The sequence below is a fragment of the Galeopterus variegatus genome, unplaced genomic scaffold (assembly GCF_000696425.1).
Source record: "Galeopterus variegatus unplaced genomic scaffold, G_variegatus-3.0.2 Scaffold5928, whole genome shotgun sequence".
In the NCBI taxonomy this organism is placed as follows: domain Eukaryota; kingdom Metazoa; phylum Chordata; class Mammalia; order Dermoptera; family Cynocephalidae; genus Galeopterus; species Galeopterus variegatus.
The window spans coordinates 75,796-95,194 of NW_007732039.1; the positions used below are offsets into that span (position 1 = coordinate 75,796).

At 45.8% G+C, this 19,399-nt stretch overlaps 1 protein-coding gene and 1 long non-coding RNA gene across 2 annotated transcripts in view; both read right to left on the bottom strand.

The window, feature by feature from the left end:
- Nucleotides 1–1,064: 1,064 nt before the first annotated feature.
- On the bottom strand, nt 1,065–4,201 carry LOC103605596. Its single transcript, XR_551796.1, has 2 exons — nt 3,673–4,201; nt 1,065–3,331 (listed from the first exon to the last, which is right to left on the bottom strand). It is a non-coding gene; the product is annotated as an uncharacterized LOC103605596 (long non-coding RNA).
- A 10-nt stretch (nt 4,202–4,211) lies between these two features.
- The window catches only part of FRMD5 (FERM domain containing 5), a 52,690-nt gene continuing 37,502 nt past the window's right edge, over nt 4,212–19,399 (bottom strand). Inside the window, exons 8-13 of the mRNA XM_008590219.1 lie at nt 17,233–17,296; nt 16,614–16,705; nt 13,480–13,554; nt 12,832–12,900; nt 11,789–11,895; nt 4,212–5,103 (exon numbers count right to left, since the gene is read on the bottom strand). Of these exons, the coding sequence (XP_008588441.1) occupies nt 4,526–5,103; nt 11,789–11,895; nt 12,832–12,900; nt 13,480–13,554; nt 16,614–16,705; nt 17,233–17,296 (985 nt within the window). The 3' untranslated portion in view covers nt 4,212–4,525. The remainder of the gene's footprint in view (nt 5,104–11,788; nt 11,896–12,831; nt 12,901–13,479; nt 13,555–16,613; nt 16,706–17,232; nt 17,297–19,399) is intronic.

Below are 19,399 nucleotides of genomic sequence, written 5' to 3' on the forward strand. Positions count from 1 at the left end.
GCCGTGAAAGAGGAAATGTATTAAAAGTATGCTTTGCCTGTTTTACTCCACTCCATCAGCACGTTGTAGTGGTCTGTAGAGGAAGCCTGTTCATGAGCTAAAACCAAAAGTGTGTTCACATGCACATGGAAGCCGTGAAAGAGGAAATGTATTAAAAGTATGCTTTGCCTGTTTTACTCCACTCCATCAGCAGGTTGTAGTGGTCTGTAGAGGAAGCCTGTTCATGAGCTAAAACCAAAAGTGTGTTCACATGCACATGGGCTTGATTGTGCTGGAGGAACCGAAAGCAGAGCGAGTGGGTGCCAGAGTCCTACAAGGGTGTGTGCGTTGGTAAGTTCTCAGTAAGGTATCAGCTGAAAGGGGGCTGCTATAAATCTGTAGGGCCATGGGAAACCACCCAAGTCCCGTTGGTTCTTATGTTTTTTCCTCTCCAGACCACTTCAAAGACTTTTATCATAAAAACAAACTCCACTGGGAACAGTACACTGGATATCACTTTATAGGTAGTGGGAACCTCAGAAAATTTGGAGGTAAGTGACATAACCTGATTGGTGTTTAGGAAGATGATCTGGCAGTAGAATGGAGGATTGTAGGGTGGGTAGAATTGAGAACAGGAAGATTAGATAATAAGCTAGCACAGTGGACCAGCCCCTAGTTTCGCCTTTGAGCCTCATGGAATTTAGAAGACCATTACCAGTTCTGTAGCCAGAGAGTAATGGTTACATATCAGATGAGATAATGTTATAGGCACATGTTTTGTAAATTATAAATATGAGGTTTGTTACTTCAGTGGTGACATCATTGTCAGCACCACGCTCTCCCGAGTGAACCACAGGCCAGCCCCAGTCGTGACATCATTCTGTTTCCTTCATAGGAAGTGTTTTCTGTTCTCCCACTTACTCCAGGCTTGAGGAAGAATACTGGACTAGAAGGTGGACCAACGAGGTTCTACTTTGAGCTCTAAGACTGTGTAATCTTGGGAAAATCACTTAACCTTCTTGGTGTTCCTCATTAGAAAAACAAGGTTCAACTAATCTCTAGAATTATTCCACATTTACAGCTTCTTGGTTTCTAACAGTATTTATTTTGAGGGAAGAGACAAAGATAAATAGATGGATATAAACAAAATTATTATTTTACATGATCCCAGTAGTGAACAGCAGTGTCAATACCACTGCTATCCTTTAATCCATATGTTGGTAACATTAAGAGGGGAAAAAGTCAGACAAGCTGTAAGTTAGTAAAGAAAGAGCCCACTCTTCCATATTTAAGTATTTATTTAAGTTTAAAAATAATCTTCATGGCACCAATGATTTTATGCTAACTACATACTGCATATGTAGAAAAAAGTACATTGCTTTGAAGGAAAATGTAACGTAAGAGTTTTTGGCACACAAAAGGTTAACAACTGTATATTTTTAAATGAAACTAAGAAATTCACATTTGCAGGTAGTTTACCCTCTACTGCTTAAAGATGCAGTACACTCTTTTACTAAGAGTTTTATTTCCTCTTATAGATGAAGCTATGGAAACCATTGCTTTTTCTAGAATGAGATAAAACTAATTTTGAGAGAAAATGAGAGACATAGTAGAACACAAAGTTAAAAACTTGAACAATTTTTAATGGTGGGGAGATACCAAAAAAGACTAATCACCAACGAAGGAGGTTTGTTATTCAAGCACTATTTGAAAAGCAAATTGAAGGAAACTTTTCTCTCCATATTTTCTGGGATAAGCCTGAAAAAAAAACACAAATAACCCAAAAGTTTCTGTTCAGAGAGCAAAATTCAGCTGTTGGAAATGGTATGGACTACTGTACTGTTAGAACTCTAGACATAAGTAACATACCAGGAAGTGGAATACTGCATTTCTTTCTAATGTGAATATGAAAGGTTAGAGTCAAGGCTATCACTCACTGCATAGAAACACCATATTCTACAGACTGAGGTAGGAGCACTACACTAAAAGGTAATCAGCTATGTTGCATAAGACAGTAGAAATCCAGGTTAACACCAGCCCCCATCTCCTGGCAGCCTTTTCATCTCTGGGTCTACTTTCCACTTTAGTCCTGTACTAACTAAAATCTTTGCTGTGTAGATGACAAGTGGCAGTGGCTAGTTGGTTTTAAGTAATCCCTAATCTTTACTAGGATCTACCTTAGTTTGTCTTGTCACTTGGTAAATAGATGTTTGTAATTCTGCCCAAATTGTTGCTGGTATGGAAATGATCAGAGAGGCCCTCTTCCATTTTTAGATTCTGGTGCATTTTAGCATTCCAGTACTTGATCTTGGCATCAGACATCTCTTTGCTGGTTGGTTATTCAAACACCCTTTAAACAAGCTATCCCATTGCCTTCACCAGGAAATGGTCCTAGATCTTTAACACATGTCTGGAACTGACCTTCTTCTGCTGACATACTGGCAAGGATCAGTTTTACTGTCTAGATCAGAGTTGGCACATTATGGCCTGTAGGCCAAACTCAGCTCATCATCTATTTCTATAGTTTTATTGAAACATAGCCATGCTGCTTCTTTTACACATTATCTATGGCTGTTTTTGTGCTATGATGGCAGAGCTGAGTAGTTGTGACCGAGTGTGGCCCGCAAACCAATATAAAAAAATATTTACTATCTACAACTTTACAGAAGTTTGCCAAACCCTGTTCTAGATGAAAGAGCATCTTTCTTTAAAATCAGCAAATCTTCTGCCTGCCCCCCTCGAAAAAAACCCCAATTGTTCCATGGCTGTTATATTCTGAACATGTACATGGTTCTACCATCTCGGGGGCAAAATAAGGGAGATTAAATCTACAAGTGACTCACTCTGTTCTGCATTTGGGGCCATCCAACATCACAGGGTGTCAACAGCAGCTGCTCCACTGTGGTGTGGATCACAGGAATATGTCCACTGACCTTCCTTAAATAAGTCTTCAGGCCCCAGATGACTTAGAAATCTCTCCCTGAGATGAAAACAAGCTCTTGTGTGTGGTTAGTTCTAATAGGTGCAGAGCTCAGGCCTAGGACCCCACACTTACCCTTCATGTGCCTGTGCTTCCAGGGCTTCCCTCAGCAAGGATGGCAAGTGCTTTCCTAGAACTTATTTTCCTGATGCAGAGGATGACTCGAGGGGGCAGCATTTCTACATCTAAGTGTTGGTCTTTGCCATGTTCACCTTCTGTTTTGTAGGCATCTTTTAGAAATCCTTTTTAAAGAGATTCTTTTCCTGGCCCCTTGCAAGGCTATTTGTTGATCTTGGAATTCTATTTTCTGAGGCTTTTCATTCTCAGGACCAGTTTCTTTCTTGAATAGTTTAGTTCATCAGGTTCTATTTTCTTAATCCATAAAGTAAAAACAATATGAATTGATAAGAAAATAACATTTCGTTGTTAAAATATAAATTGAAATAGTCTTTTTAGGAGGGGGGTTGTGTACAAAAAGCACTGCTCTTTGAATCTCAACATTCTCTCAGGTAACTTAGCTCTGGTTTCTGTTAACTACACTTTGTCCAACATTTCTGAAAGTGCTATCTCTGGCACCACTGAATTCATTTAATGCCTCTGGAGCACTGTAAAAGTCTTGAGGTTTTTCAGGAAAAAACCCACAGAAGTCTAAGTTCATTATACAAAACTCATGGTGATGCCCACTAGGCTCTAGTCTAAGGGGACAGACTTACCCCACCCCTTCTGCTGCTGCTGCTGTAGCGGTGGTCCCTTCAGATGCCCACTCTGCTCAGATTTGAAAAAACAAAAGGAGAAGAAAATCCAACTCAGACCATCATAAGAAGCAACTTTCCATTTAATCATTCTACATGGATGTTTACTTTTTTAAAAGTTGTCTGGCAAGAAAACCTAAACAGCCCCCATTGTCCAGACCCCTGGCCTGCCCTGCTGAGGCTGCTGTGGTGAATCTACTGGAACCCAGTAGCTCTAGTAGGACAGCTCCTGCAGGACACAAGAGGACAACAGCTCCCTAGTCTTCAACTAGTGTCCCATCTGGTAGGTGACACTACTGTAATAATCAGTAATAGTAAAATAAATTATTTTTATTTGATACTTTCAAAATAATACACATCTATGAAAAATCAAAATTCAAAACCAAAAATTATCCTGCAAATCAGAAAGATGAGAAATAGAGTTGCTGAGCCTTTCTTGAAAGAACCTCTGAAGTAAATGTTTTCCCAGTTTGTTTAGAAAGGGCATGGGCCTATCAAAATAATACACATCTATGAAAAATCAAAATTCAAAACCAAAAATTATCCTGCAAATCAGAAGGATGAGAAATAGAGTTGCTGAGCCTTTCTTGAAAGAACCTCTGAAGTAAATGTTTTCCCAGTTTGTTTAGAAAGGGCATGGGCCTATTCCTTTCTTCTTCTGGGAAAAAACCCTCCTAGGCTGCAGTGGACTTTTGAGTCATGAGAGGAGGATTTGGTATATGTGCCGATGGTTCCGCAATGGGTCCCATTGCTGGGAGTGAGTAGCTGGGCTCCTTGGTCCACCTGGCTAGTTACTGGGAGGAGTCATGCCTTCTCAGGTGTCAATGAGCAGGCTCACCACTGAGCGGATTTTGCAGGCAAACCATCGCCTGAGGGGACAAAAGTATTGATAGTGGAACTGTTCAAACTCAGGGGTCTGGCGGATATCGCGGAAAAAGGCAATGTCAAGGTCAGACTCGGTAAGGATGATCAGGAGGAGGAGCAAAACAAAGAGGAGTCCCATGGTCACAAGGAGCAAACGGAGGACACTTAAAACAAATTTATTCACCTGTTCCTTCTCTGGCCCGCCGTGCCCCTGACACAGTGCCCTCAGCTCTCCCCTAAGGGCCTCCACCTCAGCAGCAGTTGGTGTGCTGGCCTCAGACTCCTTCTCCTCCTCAATGCTGCAGGTGGCTCCGTTGATCTGCCGGGAAAGCAGCATCAACTCCAGGCTGTGCTCGGCCACAGGGGTGGGCAGCACGCTGTCTGCAGGGCTGTAGGCCTCATCCGCAATCACAGCTACTCGTTCATTGTTGTCTGCCCTGCTGCTTCTCACATGAGGCAGAAAGCTGTCCCCGTGGGAAGAGGAACGCACCGGTGTGGAATGGGCACTATCCCGCAGGGACTCTAGGCCTGCAAGGCAAAAGGAACACATGTAGGCTTTCTGTGTCCCAACACACACTGCTGTGCGATAGCAATCATTCTGTTTAATCACGTGCCCTTCTGCGCAACACACATGACCAGTTGCACTCCATTTTGATATATCAAGAATAAGACAAGAGAAGCACCAGAAATCAGAATGGCCATTTTGGAAGTTTCTTGTGGTGTTTTTGTTTGTTTGTTTTTTACTTTTTGCTTATAGTTTTGGCCTATTTTGTTAAAGATTCTGCCTTTCCTGCGTTTGGTGCCCTGGGTCTGGTTTTAATCCCAGTTTGAAAGAGAATCTGAGTCAAAGGCTATCCCTGATGCAGAGCTGGGGCCAGGGTTCAGAGATCTCAAGTCTGCCTCTTGGGTGGAGGGCCTTGAGAGGCAGGAATCGGGAGAAGGAGAATGTTTTTGCCTAATTGGACTTCATCAAATACTAAATAATTGTCAAATACTAACTGGGCATCCTTGTAACAACCCAGTACACAGTGTCTTGAGCTCATGAGGTCAGTCTTTTGGAGTTCTACAATTTCTATCAGTTTCTTCAGCCTCCCAGTTCTACTCTACTGACCTTGTGGGATAGCAGAAACCTCTCTGCTATGCCTAAGTGCTTCCTGATGCAGAAGGGGAGTAATCCCTGGCCAGCTGCCTCTTTTCACCTTAGAAGGATCTGGGTGTATAATAAGCTGACAGCTCTCAGATCTTTAGAAACTCCTGAGTGCAAAGTAGTCACTGAGATCTTGTTGGGTCAGGGGGAACTTCTTACATTTGTTAGAAGAAATGGTCTTCTGGCCCCTAAAATACTCATTATCTCTTTCTCAGATGGAACATTTCTCTTTCTAAGACTCACAGGGTTCAAGCACTGGCAGGAAAAAACAGGTGTTGTTTACGTCCTCAACTAAACAATAGCCACCCAGGTCAGAGCCTCTGGGCTTATAGTCACCAAGTACGGCTTACATCACAGTGCTCCCAAGGAAATGGCTTCTTAGTTCAGGTTCAACATCTGCATTTTCTACTCCTGGCCATCTTGGTAGTGCCAGTGCAGCTCTCCCTGCCTTGGTCAACTAAACAATAGCCACCCAGGTCAGAGCCTCTGGGCTTATAGTCACCAAGTACGGCTTAACATCACAGTGCTCCCAAGGAAATGGCTTCTTAGTTCAGGTTCAACATCTGCATTTTCTACTCCTGGCCATCTTGGTAGTGCTAGTGCAGCTCTCCCTGCCTTGGTGGCCTATGACAAGAAAAGCTAGTCGCCTTCTATTGCTCTGAAATAGACCCTGATGGTCCCAGACCAAACCAGATTCCCAGCTCAGTGCAGGTTTGAACTAACTAGGGCTGATTAGGGAGTTTTTCAGTTCAGAGCTAGCTCCAGAAGCCCAAAGGTCTTTTTAAAAAAGGTGTCAGTAACCTCTCAAAAGTGTGTTGCATCTTCGTCGGCTCCTCCATGGCTTGGCTATTTGTACCCCAGCAGCCTGCCTGGCAGAGCCCGTCTTAGCACAGGCACAGTAGGGATTCTCCAGAAGTATGAACCCTGGAATCTGGGTTATGAATGAGTAGGACCGGGTGGGGGTTGGGGGCAAAAGCAGGGCACCTGCTATCCACTTAGACTCCCCATCTCCTCACCATTGGTACATTTACCACAGATCTCAAATTCTGCTTTCAGAAGCTCCTCGTAGTCCTAGCTATATTTTGATTGTTCCTATGCTAAAATACTAAATTTGTATAATGTATTAAATGTTATAAAGCACTTTATCTTTCAACAACTCCATTAAGTAGTGCAGGCAAGAGGTTACATAATTTGCCTAAAGTCATGTGGTTGGTTGTTAATGGCAAAGCCAAGGATGGAATCCAAGCCTCTTGTTTCATGGTGCTACTGATCGTGGAGTTGGATTCATGGGAATGGAACAATGGGCCAGGATGGATTAAGTCAACAGCCTGCACCTGCCTTAGATTTAAGTCCCAATTGCCCAAGAAACTATTGTGAAATAACATGAAATTAAGAGCCCCTGTCCTTTGTTCCAGAGCTCTTGATGTTCCTTTGATGTCTCTTTATTTTACCCAGTATTCCTCCCCAACATCCCCATTTGCACGTGCAGCATGAGGAATATGGACCTTGGAGTGTGTTATGGGTCACTGATAAAACAGAAACCATAAGGCCCTGGTGGCAGGATGTTGCAAGCACTCCTCTGCCCACTTTCTCTGGAACCTCAGTCCCATTCCACAGGGCACCTGACACTGTTCCAAAGCCTGTCCCTTAACAAGGACAGCTATGACTGCCAGATCTTACAAAGTATGGCCAGCTTAGCTGTCAGTAGTCATTTCAATGCAAGCTTAGCTTAGCCAACAACTAAGCCCTAAGCTTGCTGGGGAAGAAGAGAGGAAAATGCTGTAACATCAGAGGAGAGCAAGTCAGAAGCCACGTTATATTGTGACTTGTTGGTACTGTCAGTAAACAAGATAATGGGTAGGTATGCATTTCTAGCAGAATGCCTGGCAAATACAATTGCTCAGTAAATATTAGTCTTCTGCTCCCTCAACAGAACACCTCACCTATAAGGTCATCATTCCATACCAGGTTAGTCTTATGCAAGAAATTCAGTTTTCACTACTCCAGAAGCCACCATCCACCCCGCCCCTTCATCAAACTTCTTATTCTGGGATGGGTTGGTACCATGGGAAGGATCTGGGCTAAGTGGCACAGCAAAACAGAGTGTCTTTTTTTTTTACCTTGGAGGTGCTCCAGCTGATCCCCTTGACCAGAGGTAATTCCCAGTGGGATGGGGGGCCCAGGAGTCAGGACCCTACCCTGGAGCCGGGGCCCCATCCTCAGGATGCGCACACTTAGGGGCCGAAAGCAATGATTAGTCAACCGGAGCTGTACACGGACTCTGGTGTGAATCTTAATCAGACTCTTCCCCATGGTGGCCCAGGAAGGCAGATGCTTCTTCAGTGGAAACCAGCTGATCTCCTCAGGGAAACCAGCCAGGCAGGGGAGATACAGAGAGGAAAAGGACAGAAAGCCAACTAGGGACAAAGGATTTTCTCTGATCCCACACCGTGGCAGCCCTTAGCAGTGTCGCTGGTGCTGGAGAGAGAAGGTCGCTCCCCAAGCCTCAGATCAGGCTGAACTGCAAGGAAGGAAGAGCTCTGGGAGGCCGACGTTATCAGGAGACTGGATTTCGTCAGAAGCACTTAGAGCCATAAAAAGCAATGCTTCCCCAGCCTGTAGCTCTTTCCCTGAGGCCCATATAAGGGCCCCAGCCTCTCAGAGGGTGAGGGACAGAGATGGTAGGGAACAATCCCAGAGGGTAGGGGAAGCAAGACTGTCCCAGAAAAACCAGGATGTAAAGCTACAAAGACATTGGGCTTTATCCAGGCCACATACAGTACAGGCCTGCCCAGGTGCCAACAAAGTCAACACCAGCTTTGGGCTAGGTGGCTCTGAAGAACAAGGTGGTTCTGGGGCTGGAAATGGGCGTGTCCCATCCTCCACTGGGCTCTATCAGCCCCCTGCTGCTGAGTGGCACCCCATGGGGCACAATGAGTGAAAAAAAAAAAAGATAGAACTGAGAGTCCTCTCTGGGTCAGGCTTACATTAATTGCACGTGTTATCTTGGCATTCCTAAGTATCTAAGAGCAGAGGTTAGGGCTACCCAATTCATAGTCATTTTCTCCTTTTTGTCTTTTTTTTTTTTTTTACTGACCGGTAACGGGATTGCAACCCTCGGTGTCGCGCCCGTACCGGGGACCGGCAATGGGATCGCAACCCTTGGTGTTGCGCCCGCACCGCGCTCAGCCAGTGAGCGGGAACCGGTCTCCACATGGGATCCGAACCCTTGGCGGGAGCCCCGCCGTGCTCCCAAGCGGCGCACTCTCCAGTGCACCACCGGGCTGGCCCATTCATAGTCATTTTTTAAAGGGTCCCAGTTCACTGGGATTACATGATTTTATTCAAACTAGTATTATGTTAATGTTTTTACAATTTTTTCCCCATTATTTTTGGAGATAGCAAATAAACCTTCTCTGGAAAAGTCAAATGGTTTCTGTGATACTACTGATTTATAGGCCATAAGGACTATAGGAAAGCAATCTTTGATGGAGCATGAACCACTTTCAAATGTCCATAAATTGTAAAAGCTGTGTTTGTTAGGACTTTTAAAGGCAACATTCCTCTTGAGAGATGGTGCATCTGAAATATTGCCTCCTGGAAAATAATCCATTCTTTATTTCCATAGACGTGGTAGCCCCTAGGATAAAACCATTTAATTGCTAAAATCTTTTATTTTTTCCACATTCAAACCAGATTTCCACCCCCCTCTCATCACTGTGAGCCTGTGAGGTTCATTCCTGTGGGGTCAGTTCTTAATTTCTTTTACCTACCGCCTCCTGAGTCTAATGGGTCCTGGGCTGAGGGCCATGACTGGGATCATAGACTGTGTTGCCTGCTGAGCCTTGGGCACAGGGTGTGAGGAGCAGATTGACTTGGTGAATAGCATGTGGGTGCCAGCTGAGCCATAATCTGCCAAGTGTGAAATTCTATGAGGCTGAGACTTTGAGGAAGTGCCGTGGCTCTCGGGAGTCTATGCTCCTCAGCAGCATCTCCCCATACCCTCCTCTGGCATTTTGCAAGCAACAGTGAATAGTTTGGACAAGGAACATGCTGCTGCAATGGGACAAGATAGGTTCTGGGAGGAGGCTGGAAGTAAAGCCAGAGCTGGGTCGGGAACTAAGGCAGCCTCACAGCTTGTCTTGGGTGAACATGAGGAATGTTCTTCCCACTTCTGAGTTGTTCTGCTAACCCTACTTGAAAGCTATTCTAACACAGACAGCCTCATCCTTCCCTCTTCTGGGAATGCTGGTTTTGTTAGACATTCTTCCCGATTCTGGGAAGTAGACATGCATGAGGTTCCTCTCCTATTTTATACCCTGCTTTAGTGCCAGCTTCCCCAGGGGTTAGCCTTTTCTTTGGAGGACAGCTGTCCCAACTTTCTGTAGAAGCCTGGGAATGAACCTACTGTCTTCTGCCTCAGGGTGACTGGGAAAAAGGGACACAGAGAGGGGAGAGTTATGTTTCCTCAAAAGAGGATAAGAAATTCATTCTACTTTTCTGAGATGTACACCCCAAAGGAAGAGGGGCAGTGGAGAGCCATGCTCACTTCTCTAGCTCAGCCTAAGGTGGGAGGAAAAACCAGTACGCTATGTCTGATGATAGTCAGATCTCAGTAATTTCACACCCTGCATAGCGATATTCTTGGCATCTCACAAGGCACACTCCCATACCCACACTCCATTCCTTGATGGGGGCAGGAGGCTCAGATAGGTTAAGCATCCTGCCCCAGAAAGTGTGTGGCGGAGCTCCTACTCAACCTCATCTTTGACTTCCTGGCCAGGAGTCAAAGATGCATTGTGCTTGCTGCCTACCTAGTAAACGCTTTGATCTCTTTAAAGTACTTCTGCATATGTTAGCCTCCTTGCAACACATGGGGTGGGCAAGGAAGGTGTCCGTCCCTGTTTTACAAATGCAGCAGCTAAGATACTCAAATAATTAAGTAACTTGATGGTGGTTGTCTAGCCAGGATTCTCAACCCCTAGACTGGAGTTATATACCATATGCAGGTGATACAGAGTCTTACTCTCAGTGACACATCCTAAAATCCTAAACACAAACCAGAGATCCTTCCAGGGAAACAGCAGAGCAAAAGTCTTTCCTACCCTGAGCAATTCTTTATTAACAAGCAGTATTCCCTTGGAAAGGGCAAGGGGCCTTTCCTCCCCAGCTTCTACCTCATTAATCCCAGGAGAGAGACAGGTTTGAAGCAATCCTGCTGCTGTGTCCTGCTGTTTGAGATCTTCTGAGGTCTTACAAAAACATCACCTTCAGGAATAAAAGCATTCAACTTTACACCCATATCCAGACTGTGGGTGAGCTGGGTCAGTGACAATAGCTAGAGGGCAATATTCTGAGAGTGTGTGCTAACAGTCCTAACTACCTAGAGAACAGAGAGAATGGAGAGGTTATTGGCCTCAGCTATTGGGGCATCTAGTTCAGTGAAGACACAAAGAATTTCTCTCTCTACCCATTTCTGCCTCCTCCAAAGGGAGGGAAGGGTAGAGAGAGATGAAGTGTAATGAATTTCCTGAGCCAGTGGTAAGGAATTCAAATAGCAACAGGACAGATTTCTACAACTGAAGTAGAAGGTGGTGGCAGCTACTGGAATGCCTCAGAACCAGGAGTTTTCATTTCTTGGTTATCTACCTCAGCCATCTGATCATTTAATCTATGGAGATTGGTCAGATCTAGAAAACAAGTGAAAAGCCACTTGATGGAAAGCAATTTCAGAACTGTGTGGAACCTGCTAGATCTCACATACACAAATCTCCCTCAGGACTCATCCAAAACCTCTGATCTACACACCCCCCCCCCCCCCCCCCCCCCCCCCCCCGTCCTGGACTACAGCACGGCAGGCCTGGGTGGGATGTCCCCCACTTTACCCCCTGCTGGTGTTCCCATCCACTGGATAAAACCTTCCATGTGCCCCTGGAGGCTCTTTCTCCTGAGGAACTGGCTGCTATCTCTAAAGCAAATTAGCCTCTCTACAAGGTCCCTGAGGAGGAACTTGCCATGTCACAACTTGGAGGAACCCAGCAGTCATCTCCAGGAGCTCATGCTCACCTTCCATGATGGAGATGTGAACAGCTCTTCTGCGGGTCCTGGGGACACTGCTCAGCCTTGGGCCGTGGGTTATGGAGGGACAGCTCCGGCTGGGAACCATCCCTGCTCTGAGGTTAAAGAAAAAGAGAACCTTGTTAATTCAGTGCACAGGCAAATGTGGTGGGGACTTGGAGTTCAATACTGGCTATTAGGATTGCCTGGCTATATTAATTTAAGTTTTGGTGCTTTTTTTTTTTTTAAATCTTTAATACCTTCTCTTTGCCTGTGGTCCCTGGATCACTGCTTCAAACTCCTCCACCTCCTTATATCCCAGAGACACTTGAACCTTTCTTTAGTGTGGCAACAGTGCCACTGGTCTCCAGGGGCAGGACTGTCAGGAAGTAGAGCCCTAGGAAGAGCAATACTCCTGAAAATGTTCCTGAAAACCGAAACTGGCAGGTTCCCCTCACTTACAGTAGAAGCTGCTGATGACGGGGGCCGCCATGTGAAGGGGCAGGCAGTAATGCTCTCATTCCCAGAGGCGTAGTCTGGTTGGCAAATCCTAGCCTTCTTGGCCAAGCATATTCTTTCTGACTGTTACCAGATTCTAGGAAATTGCCTTCTGGAAATGCATGATTTATGTATATACATGAAGCATGGATCCCAAAACTATTTTAGACCCAGCGTGGCAGGACTGTGGGGCTATCGCTGGTTTCCTCTAATGGACTGATTCTGGAACCAATGAAATATTGCTACTTGGACTCATATTCCATGGTCTATGATTAATGTCAAGACTTGGGAGGGCAGAAGAGAATTACCGAGTGAGGTGGCACCTGGGTCTGATGTACTATCTGCAAGCAGCCCTTCCTCCTTCCCTCCTCCATAAAGGTTCAAAGATTTCTCCCCCTATCTTCAGCTGAGACAGGTTTCTTCACTTTCCTGTCCTATTCCGCCCCTTCTGGTAACCATTGTGGCCAAGAGCTTCATAATATTCAAATTGCTAGGTCATTTGATATTCTGGGATCCGAGCTGTAACTGGTTTTGGAGGAAGCCCGGCAGCCTACCTGTGTATTTCTGGTGGCTCTCGTTTGATCTTGGCACTTGACTCCATTACTTCCTTTGCGACTCGGCCACTGTAAGTAGTGTAATAAAAACAAGCAACAAGAAATGAGACAGTGTTCCAGGACTGGGCACCTCTCCCACATCTCAGGTGCTTTAGCTGAGTTGGGAAATGGCCTCTTTTCCCCAATGTTTTGGTAACTAAGAAAGGCTTGCTTGCTGGCCTTTAGAAATTAAAGAGTTCCAAAACATCCTGACAGCCTGTCTGAGAGAGCTCTCTCCATCTCTGGAGTCTTTAGGATCTTCCATTCTCATTTAGGAATGATTCCTCATTGTCCAGCCTGTTCCAATAACATTGCCAAAAACAACACTTTAGACAGTGAGACATGAAAAGAATCACTGTTAAAGTTCTTATTTTGCTGCTGTTGGAAGGAGGAGAAGATACACATATTTTAAACCCTACAGACAAACAGCTATAGGAAAGGAAAGAAATAGTAAAAGGGTTAGGAGACAGGAGAATAGGATGGAAACCTTAGGCTTTTCTGACAGTCCCCCAGTTTCTTTGTTTTCAAGGATAAGGACTACCAAGTGACTGTTTTCTAGAGAAGGGTCTGAAAATAGATCCATAATGGTTACTTACTGTCACTATTTACCTGTATCGGAACCGGCTCCCTTTAAAGAATAAATTGCTGCTGGACACTGTGCGGACTTGGCTTGACTTCTCCAGCCTGCAGCAAGGCAAAGTCTAGTGTGACAAATGGCCTGAAACTGCCTCACACAGGCTACAGCAGTGCGTTCTCAGCTCCTTCCAAAGGCTACTTGAGGAAACTCGATTTAGGAAAAGCCCTCCATAGCCCATGCTTGTCTCTGACTGTCCTTTAGGATCTGAGGGCTAAGCTTATGGTGACCTGCCCTCCTGCCTCAGTGCCTGGGACAATCACATGGAAACCCATTTTAACATCAGGCGAGTGAAGGCTCCCCAAGAATGCTCCATGGGGTTCATGAGGAGGACGGGGAGAAGAAATGTTAGGGATGAAGGTCTGGGGTAGTAATAGAATGCCACTCATCTAATCTCAACCAGGTCATTTATTAGCAGTAGGACCTTGGGCACGTTTCTTTCCCTCTCTTAGCCTCAATCTTCTTACCTATAAAATGATGGAGCTGTGACTACTGGACCTCAGGTATCCCTTCCAGTCCTAGTATTTGATGCTTCATGTCTATGTCTGGGTAACTGTGGGTGGAGAAGAGGGTAGGGGCTGCCCTTCCTGTCCCATCTCCCTCTTGGAGAGTCCTACAATATGTTATCAGAGTAAAGACTGAGAAGTCCTGCAGTGAAGAAACTAGCTTAATGTAAATAAAAAGTTCCATCATTTATTTGAACTTGGAACCATCCTTCCTCCCCCAGAGTGCCTATTTAACATCACTTTCAAGGCTGCAGACAGCTGATGTGGAGACTCTGGAAGGCCATGGGCACTGTAAAACATCCTCCTGGGTGACTTTGCTGACATTTAGAAAAGTGAGCTTGGGCAGAGTGCCTGGAGAGAAGTCTCCCAAGACCCAACTCACTTGCAACACACCCAGGGTGACACAGTACTAATCCAGCCAGGAACCCATCCGGGACTGAGGCCTTTGCCATGAGCAGGCAGGGAGAATTTAGGGATCTATCCTCACAATCCACAAGCAGTTCCTGAGAGACACCATCCCTACATGTCTCAGGGCTCCACGAGATCTCAGACCCTTCTGCCTAAGCATGTTCTCAAGTCTGACCCAGCTCCCTTCAAGGCACTAGGCCAAAGGCGTGACTGGTGATCTGTATGTGAGAGATGCTGAGAGCAAGGCCAAAGTGGCTGCTGCCAGAGACTTGGCATAACTGGGTATCTGACCCAGACTAGAGGCTTTAACACTTAGAACATTAAAAAGTCAATGGAAAACAGTGAAAAGTGACCTCAGTCTCCAGTGTGCATGCTGGCAGGGCTGGGTTGGTGTGGAAAGACTCAGAAACTGAGTTTGGTCACAGGTTCAGAAGCACACTTCTGTTCCCATGACACAGATGAAGGAACAAAGGCCTAAAGAAATGGTGCTGGAGGCATGGAAAGATGAGAGAAAAGGAAATCACTTTTGTTTGTGTTAGGTACTTTGGTGGAGAGAAAGAGAACGCTTCCAAGTACACCATCCCCAGGACAGTGATAGCTCAAGTGTGGAGAAGCCCCTGTCTGCCAGTGCCTTCCTTTCTATTGGGGAGGACCAGGGAATCCAGTCCTTCCTGGGCTACTCCTTGATCCCACAGCAGAAGTTTGCATCTCAAATTGCTTATCTCCAGGTTCATATAACTGGCAAAACCTGGGGTCTGTCCTCACAGGCAAAGGGAAGGTGGTAGCAAAAGAAAAGAAATGTTTTCCTGGCTTTCCCTGGACAGCAGGGACTGAATGGGAGGGAACTTTACAACACTTTTTGAGTGTCTTCCTCAGGAGAAGAAAGAAGCTCACTCAGGTTAGAATTCAAGCTGACCATTCAGTTCATCCCTGATTCCGGTATCAAATGTACAGTGAATATTAAGCAATTCAGAAAGCTTCCTAAGAAACAGGCTCTGGGCTGTGGCCCTGGTAACTGGGATGAGAGCAATTCTGCCAGCTGGCATACCATAGCAGCCAGCAGGTAGCAGAGAGTCTGATTACAGGGAGGAGGATGGTGCCCACTCAGCCCACAGAAATTCTCATCTCTTCAGGATCTTTCAGGTTACTGGAGGGAGGACCTGGCCTGTCAGGGACATTTGGTGATAGCAGGCTCACCCCAGGTGGAATATACTACACACTCTGTCTTGCCTTGTCCTGACTAAGATACATCTTAGTAAAGCATAAATCATACCATTACATTTTTTTTTTTTTTTGGTGGCTGGCTGGTACAGGGATAAAACCCTGGATCTTGGTGTTATCAGCACCATGCTCTAACCAGCTGGGCTAACTGGCCAGCCCACATTCCATTTTTAAAACAAGACTGAGGAGTTTAATGAAACATACTTTACCTGGTATCATCCCTGTTTCTCAATGGGCCACTTCTTTGCTCCCTAATGCTTTTATAACCACTTTCTGAATCAAAGAAAACAACACAAAAGCCTCACATACTTTACAAAATGCTTTGGTAAGCAAAGTTTTTGCCTTTGGCCCAAACCTGGCTTCTTAGTAACAGTCAAGCCCTTGCCCACCTCCAGCCACTCCATCCCAGGTTCCTGAGCACTTGGCCTGTCATTGGCACCACCTTTGGCAGTGATACACCAGGAGGGGCTGCCATCAACCTCAGCTTAGCACCAGGTCACCCACCAGGAAGCAGACCCCAAAGTCTCTCTATGGTTGAGGGCTGGGGCCTGGGGCCAGGGAGCTAGCTGTTCTCGTTTGTGCTTGGTCCTTTATGGAGCTGTTGTGCCCTATGCCTCCCAGGGCTCTGAATGGCTCCACAGGGACAGGTTAATTGAAGTTAGGCACCCACTGGCATTTTCTGGCCCAAACCTTATCCCCAAAAAACCCAGAACTGCTCTGCCACGGGGGTCTGTCCAAGGACATCTCAAGGTAGAACCTTTGGGCAACTCAGCTGAAACACATTCCCGGACCTTGAATCTCCAGAGGGTACAGAGACCTAGAAAGGGGTGAGTTTTATTAGGAAGCTTAGCCTTGTCACCTCATATCTCCTCTCTCAAAGTTTCTCCAAATTTTCCTGCCCGTCATTCCTCTAAAAGTAGCCTTTGTGACTTTGGTTCTGATAAAGATGGTCCCTACCACATATGTCCACTCACTTGTAGAAGGCTTGGTTCTCAATTCCACATTTCCAGAGGTGCTTGCAGGCTTCTGGAGTTGGAGCAAAATATGTGAGAATAATTTTCTTTTCCTGCAAAGAATTGCACATAGAAATGGCTGAGTGAGGATGGAGAAGTGTAGGGTGAAGCAGCCCAGGGCACTGACACCCAAGCTATTGGAGGGCCCCTGGCAGCTGGCTAGTTGGAATGGAAGGCCTACAGGACCCACTGGGAAAGAGCTCATTTCAGTGTATCACCTCACACCTAGCAAGCCAGATCAGAGAAAGTCTAGTGGGCACAAGTTGAACCAGGAGAGCCCTTGGTGAGAAAATGGCACTCACATCTGGAGTTTCCATGTGAAAGAAGAATCTTACTTTGACTCCATTTCCTGGAGGTAGGGATCTCAAGAAGAACCTCTGGGTGTCATCCACATCCCTGAGGAAGTCCTGTGCTCCAGGGCTTTCCCACCCCTCCATACCTCACCTCCAGGTCTTGACCTTGGTCTTGGATTAGCATACAGGTGGCTTAACTCTACCTGGACCCCTTAGAATCAGCTCTGGCCATCAGGAACTGGCCCATTTCCCCAGCCCTCCATGATGAGAAGGAAGCCAGCACTCACCTCTTTCTGACTTACATATAAATAGAAAGTCTTTCCTTCAAATTTCAGTTTGGTCACCTCATTCCTGGAAGCACAAAGAGAGTACCTGTCACCTTGCTGTGGGTTGCTTGTTCACAGCTACGTCTTGTAGATGCATAGCCCACCCCCACTGGAAGGTGCTCAGACACAATTTTAGCCAAAATTAGAACTGAAACAAGACAGCAGCGCAGTGGCCTTAGAGAACAGTTGTTGGAATAGTTCACAGTTTTCTGGTCAATCATACTAATAGGGTGATAGGAGCATTTCGGGCTCATCAACAGTGGCTGTAAAAGGGAAACATTTGCATGGAAAGTGAGTCTGGGTAAAGTGTCTGGGGTCATTTCAGGATTTGGTTCATAACACAGGTGCATTATCTGGATGGGACTGTCAAACGTAAGATGCCACAGGTAGCTGATGAGGCCAAAGTTCAAGATACAGCAAATAATGAAAAACAATGCAACCAGGTTCTGAGGGAGTTGAGTCTTTCAGGTGACTGTGCCACTGGATGGAAAATGCAGTTTAATGCAGACAGATGTCAAACAATCTCAGGGAGGGGGGTGGGGCAACATACCAAAGAGAGAGAACAGATTACATGGAACAGTCATGCAGCGTACTGACCAGGAAAGGGGCTTAGGGGGTATTGTAGAAAAATCCTTGAAGCCACCAGCCCAGTGAATGGCTGCAGTAAAAGAGGCAAACAGGATACTGGGGTACGTCACCCGCGGGACAGACACAAATCAGAAGAAGTGACATGGTTACTGTACATGGCATGGCCTAGACCTCACCTCCTCAACCTGCTCTCAGCCTTGGTTACATTACAAAATGGAAATATTACCAGGGTCTTAGGTGGATGTCCCTGAGAGCCAGAGAACCAGGCCTCACTTCACTTCTATCTGTCCAACACAACTGCCCTCTGGAACTCAAGGCCCTCTCCACCTTGCTGCAGTCCTTATTTTTCTACCCAACTGGGACCCCCAAGGAGGTCTGATCGTGTACATCTGCCTCCACTTGGCTTCTTCCACTTTATAATTTCTAGGGAAATTTCCTGAATATCCTAAGAAGGAGCACAAAGGTAGTGAGAACCATGTATACAATTTACTGATGTACAAAATTCAGTGGACAGAGGAACATCACTTGTTCTCTGTGGTCCCAGAAATCATGGCTAGAACAGGATGAAAGTTCACAACTTCTGACTATTGGTTCTGAGTAAATACAAACCACATGGTATTCCTTCAGTGTTTGATTCCCTCTCATTCTCCCTCTCAATCAATCAATCTCATACACACACAGAATAAATACCAACAGGTTAATATATAAACAAGCACACAGTTCATCTAGGCTCCAACAAGCAAGATAGGAAAGTAAGGAGTTTTCTTTTGAAAGTGAGATTAGGTTTTCATCTATTATCGTAAGGTGGGGACATAGTGAAGAGGAGACTTCCTGAAGAAGTGGCACCTGAGAGAAGCCATAGAGAGGAAAGGGTCTAGGAGAACTGGGGAGCATCATGGCTTCTGGAGGGGTAGGGGTAATTGAGGGACTGCATTATCTGTAACAGGCACGTCCCACTTGCTTCTAGCTAAACATGTACCCTACTAGGGACCACATGACACAGCTACCCCAGTCAGAATATGGTCCAGGATCTGGGCCCTCTAAGGAACATCGAACAGCCCAGATGTATCCAAGCAGCAAATGCTCCTCATTTAGGAAAGCTGTGGCCTGATACTGCTCATTGTCTTCTCCTGAAAAGTATTTTGTTGGACAGGAGACCCCAAACCTTTATATCTTCACATGGAGAGCACAGTGAAGCAGGCCAACTCGAGGAAGCCTAGGAAACATGTGTGTTGGGGTGTGTTCTGATAACTCCAGGGCTGCCTTGTGAAGTGGCTGTTGTCCTGAGGAGCAGCACCTGGCTCTGCATGCCGGAGGAGCAGTTACACTCGCGCTCTGGTTGATCATCATGTCGCCATTCTTTACAAAAGCAATATGGGTTGGAAAGGTGGTGTCTGACCACAAGCTCAGCAGGGGAGTTGAAGAGGGCATAGGACCTGCAGCGGCCCCAGAGGAAAGCTTACTAGGAAGCAACTCTGTACTCAGATTCTTCATTAGTTCTTCTGGAGAAGGCAAAGGAACCCAGACACAAAGCAGGCTT